This window comes from Rana temporaria, chromosome 9 (assembly GCF_905171775.1).
Source record: "Rana temporaria chromosome 9, aRanTem1.1, whole genome shotgun sequence".
NCBI classification, from domain to species: Eukaryota; Metazoa; Chordata; class Amphibia; order Anura; family Ranidae; genus Rana; species Rana temporaria.
In genome coordinates, this window is record NC_053497.1 from 131,812,265 (window position 1) to 131,819,619 (window position 7,355).

The 7,355-nt window shown below is 44.4% G+C and overlaps 1 protein-coding gene across 3 annotated transcripts in view; it reads left to right on the plus strand.

Annotated features, from left to right (window-relative positions):
- LOC120914077 (catechol O-methyltransferase A-like) overlaps positions 1–1,689 on the plus strand; it is a 30,713-nt gene extending 29,024 nt beyond the window's left edge. For all 3 annotated transcript variants that reach the window (XM_040324534.1, XM_040324536.1, XM_040324535.1), the window contains one exon: positions 132–1,689. In XM_040324534.1, coding sequence (XP_040180468.1) covers positions 132–311 — 180 coding nt within the window. In that variant the 3' untranslated portion in view covers positions 312–1,689. The remainder of the gene's footprint in view (positions 1–131) is intronic.
- Positions 1,690–7,355: the final 5,666 nt, after the last annotated feature.

The following is a 7,355-nucleotide window of genomic DNA, read 5'->3' on the forward strand; positions in this document are numbered from 1 at the left end:
CCAAACATGCCTGAGCTTGTCACTGGTCCCAACCCATAGTTAAAGAAACACTGATCTAAAGAAATACATACAATGCATTTACTCATGAATGTTTCTATATATCTGCTGAGGGTTGTTCTTTGTCTTTCTAGGAATGTGGATTGCTGAGAGCCGGTTCTGTTCTTCTGGCTGACAATGTTGTGTGTCCTGGTACCCCAGATTACCTCCAATATGTAAGGAACAGTCCTAAATATCAGAGCCAGTATTTCCAGTCCTATCTCGAGTACCTACAGGTGGAGGATGGCCTAGAGAAATCCGTCTTCCTGGGTTGATGGCCATAGCAAGAACTATACCATGGTCACCTGCAGTCCCGCAACTATCTCTGTGCTCCTGGTTGTAGAAGACTACTACTGGGCAGTGTTGTAAATTTCCATGGATTCCAGTTTGTTGGGAGAAGGACAAGCTGATCCTCCAATCTTTTAGGATAGAATTTAATTTGTTTACATTGGGGCTGGGCTCTCTTTGGCTAAACTTTGACCACACAACTGTCAGACTTTTCCTATTCATGACGACTTCTGGATTCAGAACATCTTGGGGTCCTCCTAGGAAAAAAAAAAAAAAAATCTGTTCACAAGGCTTTCTTTACATCTGGTCATGGTATAGCCAAGAATATTAATGGGTATGCTTGATATATATATTTATTTTGAGCTATGAGATAAAAAATTACTGAATTTCTCCTTAATCATCAATCTAAGTGTTAAGGTGGAAAGTCTGTTTCTCAAAATGCAAAGGTATCTGGGAAACATTTTTGAAGGAGGCTCAAAATAATGTAAAAATAGGACAAACAAGGGCGTACTCAGCTTCTATTTAGGTTTAAGTGAGAGATTTTAATCCAAGTTTCAATTACTTTTTTATTTTTTATAAATTTTCAGAATTGCTTAACTGTACCATAACATATTGTCAAGTTTAAAGATCTTGGTACCTTTTTCCCCATATGATGTGGCACAGGCCGTGCATGTTGCACAACATGCCACCTCAGTAACCACCTATTGTGCACATTCTTGTTGGCAGTTGAACAAGCTGTGCTATAATACAGCCAAAGAGGACACAGAGAAATGTGGTACAAGGTTTACAGAACAGATAGACACAAATGGTGGAAACCTGACCTGATTTATTCAAAGTACATTTATTAGAATAAAATTGGGATCTGATTCCCCCCACTGCCCTCCTAATTAAACGGAGTGATTTTAATGCATTCTCCCGCTGCCTTAGCTTGCCTGTGACAGGGCAGTGTTAACCTCTGATCTCCTCTTCAGCAGTGGTGACCTGTGCATTGCACAGCCATAAGGAATAATGGACATCCTAAGCAGCTAACATTTTTGGAAGTTGTGTATTTCCATGCGGATTGAACAGGCAACTTTAGAAAACTGCATAAAAACCCGTTTACCGGTTCAGGTGCGAATCGGGTCCGATTTTTTTTTTTTGCCTGAATTCACACAGGACCCCTTTGGAATGTAGACTGCAGCCACCCCAGACCTGCGTGAACCGGCTCCATTGCACGTCATGTGAATTGGATGCGGAGAAATCTGCATCCAATTCACACACGTGAACCCAGCCTAAAAGAGATGTATGGGAATAAAAAAAAATCACACACAACATATATACTCACCTGTATGCTGCAGCTTAAAGTAGTTGTAAAGGAAAAAAAAATGCAATCTATGCATTAAGGTGAAAAAACATCTGATGATGCCACGCCCAAGCCCCCGTTTTACTTACCTGACCCATCGAAAGTCCTGCTCTCGGTCCCGAGATCCTCTTCGCCGCTCAGCCTGATTGGCTAGAGTGGATGGATTGAGAGCAGCGCAGCCATTGGCGCTGCTGTCAATCACATCCAGTGACGCGCCGAGGGATACAGTGAGCGGCTATGGCCGCTCGCTGTATCACGGGAGCGCGCCCGCAAGGACTCACCACCATGCAAGCTCTCTCGCATGAATGTGGTGAGTTATTGCGGGGAGAACCAGAGACAGCCGCCGAGGGACCCCAGAAGATGTGAATCGGGGCCACTCTTTGCAAAACGAACTGCACAGTGGAGGCAAGTATAACATGTTTGTTATTTAAAAAAAAAAAAATCCTATAGTGACCCTTTAAGTGTGATGCTGAAGCTGTCCCACATCAGTTCTGAGACTGAGAAGTCACAGGACCTCTGATTTCTTAGCTCTCGTTCTTCATGGAGCGGACTAGCATCTTCAGAAGATCGGCAATGGCAACTCCCATGTCTCTCTTGAGAAAGACTTGCTTAAAAGAAGTCCATTATTACAGGAACATATGGGCTACTATGACCTCTATATTCTAGAAAAACTGGTGCATGACTGTCGGGGGTAATCCTCCAGTTTCAAAAATTTGTGTCACAGACCCGAAACAAGTATGCAGATAAGCACTTCTTAACTTTTTGATCTGCATACTTGTCCCAGGTCAACGACTGAGAAAGTATACAAGTCAGTGGGTCAGCCAACCTCATGTACTAGGCTAATCACCAACATTGTCACTTAGGAGGAAAGGTGGATATGTGCAGCTTGGGAAGAGGGTGCTATGTGAACCTTTTTGAATTTGGTGGTCACATTTCAGGGATAATGATATTTTGGCTACAGTAAATCTGCTTTAACTTGCTAAGATTCTATACAATTTTTTTGTCATGGTATGAAGGGACTCTAAACCCTTTTTTATCCTGCTTTTGTATGTTTCAATATATATAGAGAAGATTGGGTGAACAATTCTTGTAATAAAAAAATAATCTACACTATGAAAGCTCTGGTCAATTTATCCATTTTCACTTCTTTCTTTACTTCACTTTGATCCACCTTTCTTTTTTCAGGTCAGCAATTTTAAAGAATGTTAATCCTCTTCTAGTATCAAAGGTCAGTGCCAGCACATACATGGTGCATCTAACGTCCCTATGTATTGAAACAGGATGACGCAAGAGATGCACCGTCTGAATTTACTCAGTCTGTGCACCTCTGTTTAGATGTGGTAAAGCAAAGACAATAGTTTGGGTCACTTTAAATCTGTTCAGTTGTTGCAGATATCCTAAGGCCTCGTACAGACGAGAGGATATCCGCTGGCAACGGTCCGCCGGACCGTTTCCAGCGGATAAATCCTCTGGCGGATTTGGATCAGATGGCTGTACACACCATCAGATCGAAATCCCTGCGGAATACATCCGCGGTGACGTGGCCGCCCCGGTGACGCGCGCGACCCTGGAAGGTAAATACTCCCTCGCATGCGTCGTAATGATTCGACGCATGCGAGGGATGGGAGCGGATGGACTGATCCAGTGAGTCTGTAAAGACGACCGGATCAGTCCGCTGGACTGGATTCCAGCGGATAGATTTCTTAGCATGCCAAGAAATTTTTATCCGCTGGGAATCCGTCGGCTGGATTTTTATCCGCCTGAAAATGTCCGCTAGGCCGTACACACGACCGGATCTATCTGCTGGAACTGATCCGCGGATCAATCCCAGCGGATTGATCCGGTCATGTGTACGGGGCCTAAGAAGGCACATATGTTTGACATATGGCCCGAATCTGGCCTGCCAGGCCTTGTCATGTGGCCCTTGCACCCAGTTTTACAGGTAGAGCTGAATACACAGGTAGTGGAACCAGGCTAGGAAGGAGGGGGGTCGGCTTGGGATTGCACACCCCTAACCCCGGTGCTCTGTACTTAGCGCACTCCTGAACTTCCCTGCTCTAAGGCATTCTCTAGAGCAACCAAGGCATTTGTGCACAATCTAGGCGATCTATGGGTGCCAAGGCCACACATTTGAATGGAGATGGGATTGGGGAGAAGGTAAGCAGTGCTGATCGACCATTATTTTGCAACACCGACTTCAACAGGTTTTCCAATTCAGTTTATCAAATGTTCCCCCAGACAGCGGCTGGCAGCCTTTCACATAAAATAAACGGATGACAAAAGGTTGTCATTTAATTTCTATGAGGAACGACTGTGCCAGTGTTCGAGAGATTTTTCTCTTTTTTCCCCTCAAATAGTTGTGGATAAAGGAGAAAGATTACTGATCCTGTCTACAGTATATATAGAGTAGATTTCTCTTCTTGTTTTGACATCTGGGAAGGAAGTGAGGGCCCCATTAATGCCACAGACAGAGCGAGTAACACTTTCTCATTCTGCTAGATAATATTTTTTATTGCTGTCTCTACTGTTCTGTCTGCCACACATCTAAGAGATAGCAATATCTTCCAAATTGGAACACAGGTGGCAATAAAAAGTTGAGAGGAAGAATCGTTTAGAGTTGGGCTTTAAACTCTAAACTAGTAAATGACCACTTTGCTTGCATGAAGGTGAAAAGCCTTACGATCCACTATAGAGCAGTGTTAAACTCAAAAGCACACATTTAATATATTGCAGCTTACCAATTCTTAGATGTGATGGCTGCATTCATTTTCTTGTTTAGGCTTACTTTCTACCATTTTCATCCGGTGATATCTGTCAGAACAAGCTCTCCAGCGGAATGTATCAAATTACAGGGATCAGACAAACCATTTACCACCGACAGGGGTGATTACATTGATCAACTTTTATTTATGTATCCCAAAAGAAAAACTTTGCTGGAGTCTAGCTTCAATTTGTTACTGTATTTAAATCTGATAGTAAATGTAACACTCCCCCAGACTCCACTGCTGCTGTGCCCCCCTGCGCTCATTAATCCAGAATGGGGGCACTCTAATACAGCAGTTGTGTTACTGGCCAGATCACCAGGTGGAAAAAAAAAGCCTATTAAAAAATAAACAAACGCACTTCATTTTTGGTCTTGGGTATACCGCTTTAAAACCCAATGTCACTCCATTACGAGATCATAAAAATTGTGATGTTTCAATTTTTTTTTCTAGGGGCATGATATAACAGAGTAATACTTTCCTCAACTGTGGCCCCCACAACAGCTGGCAGGCTAGTCTTCCATCAGCACTGGAATATGGATGGGCAGTCCTACCAGTGACCACATCTCAGGGGTTGTTCACACCAGATGCTTTTTTTTTTAAATGGTTAAAAAAATAAAGGTACAGGGACATGCAGTGTTTTGAACTGGAACGCACATAAACACATTTTTCTAGTGAAAAAAAAAAAGAATTGCTTGGAAACGCACATGGACAAGAGAGATTGTGGTATGAATTAGCCCTTATGCGGATATAGCTGCAGGTGATCATGGACTAGAGTGGTTTTGGGGGACCAGTTCTCATCACCATAACAGGCAGGGCCCGGGTTTGGGAGGTATTGCTCTGTGGTACCAATACCCTAGAAATATAAGCAATATTTTATCAAAGGAGAAACAAGAGAAATATCTTCAGAACTGAGTTGGGCTTTAAGTTTGTTGTAGTACGGGAGTCTCCAAACTTTCTAAACAAAAGGGCCAGTTTGCTGTTCTTCAGACTTGGGGGGGGTAGGTTGTGGCCAGTGGGAGTAGAAAATGTCTTGGAGTCAGTGGGGCAGATTCATCAATAGATACGCCGGCGGATCTCCTGATCCGCCGTCGTATCTGTGAGACCCGACGGTCGGATCTGTGAGATCCCACCGTCGGAGCTATGCGACTGATTCATAAGAATCAGTTCCGCATAGATCTCCCTTGGATCCGACTGGTGTAAGTGACTTACACCAGTCGAATCTTAGGCTGTAATCTCCCGCCGGCCTCTAGGTGTCGTCGCGATTTTTTACCCGTCGCATATGCAAATAAGGAAAACCGCCGATTCACGTCCGTACGCCCGTCGCTCGTTTTCTACGTCTTTTGCGTTCGGGTTTTTCCGGCGGATAGCTACCCCTGCTTCTATGAGGGGTAGCTAATGTTAAGTATGGCCGACGTTCCCGCGCCGATTTTAAAATTTTCTACGTCGTTTGCGTACCGTGATCGGGAATACCGATGGCCGCAAACGACGTACCCGCCGCAAACAATGACGTCGTAGCGACGTCATTTGGAGCATGCGCACTGGGCTTTTTTGCCCCGGCGCATGCGCAGTTAAATCGGCGCGGGAACGCGCCTGATTTAAATTGTACACTCCCCCTAGCCACGGAATTTGCATTCCGCCGGGGGGAGTTAGGATCCGACGGTGCAGTTTGCGAGGTAAGTGCTTTATGAATCATGCACTTGCCTCGCTAAATTGCACCGGCGGATCGTAAACCAGGTAGATCTAGCGGATCTAAAGATCCGCAGATCTATATGAATCTGCCCCAGTGGCAGTAAACCATGCCTCGTTTTTGGTATTTGGGCGAGGAAGAGTGCCCCATCGTTGGCGTCAATGGGAGGAACAGTGCCACCAAGGGTCGGAGAAAGACAAGCAAGGAGCTGCAATGGACCCCCAGGCTGCATCTTGAAGACCGCTGTTGCATAAGAAAAACAAATTGTAATCAATATCAACTTTGGGGGGGGGGGGGGATAAAAGGACAATAAATGCTCACTTTGTCATACAATACTTGATGTTTCTGGATTGTGGAACTAAAAGGCTTCTTGTCAGCAGCCGCAATTCTCTACATTTGGTTCTCAAAATTGTGCAATCACAAAAGTGGACCCGAAAGACAGCAGATGTAACCCGCTTCAAATTGCAGCACCATGCGATCAGGACTTCTCTGTAGCAGGTCTAAGGCCTCGTTCACACGATCGGTTAACCAGAGGACAACGGTCTGATGGACCGTTTTCATCGGTCCAAACCGATCATGTGTAGGCCCCATAGGTTATTTAACCTTTGGTTAAAAAAATGGCAACTTGATTTAAAATTTAACCGATGGATTGCTAACCGATAGGTCAAAACCGATCGTTGGTACGCACAACCATCGGTTAAAAATCCATGCATGCTCAGAATCAAGTCGAGGCATGCTTGGAAGCATTGAACTTCATTTTTTCAGCACGTCGTGTTTTACGTCACCGCGTTCTGACATGATTGTTTTTTTAACCTATGGTGTGTAGGCGCGATGGACCATCAGTCTTCGGGCAAAAGCTTCCAGTTCAGTCACATTCTTAGGTTAACCTATGACAAACGATCCGTCGGTCCGTTCTCATCGGATGGACTGATCGTGTGTACGCGGCTTTAGACTACAGGTTTCCCCTGTGGCAGATTACTCTTTCTAGGGAAAGTATTTTTAATGGGATTTTTGTACTACAGGCACACCCTTGTGAAAGTGTTTCATCCTACGAATCATTCTAATTTCCTAACAAAGCCTTTGATTCTCACGGCACTTAATGTTTTATTCAAGCAAAGGTTGGGGGAACGTCCGCACTTTCTGAACATCCGAATGCCTCAAAATATTCATTGTCGCCTCAGCTAATAGGCTGTAATTAGTACAGTGGGGGGTGTTGAAGAATTTAGGTCAGGCTGTA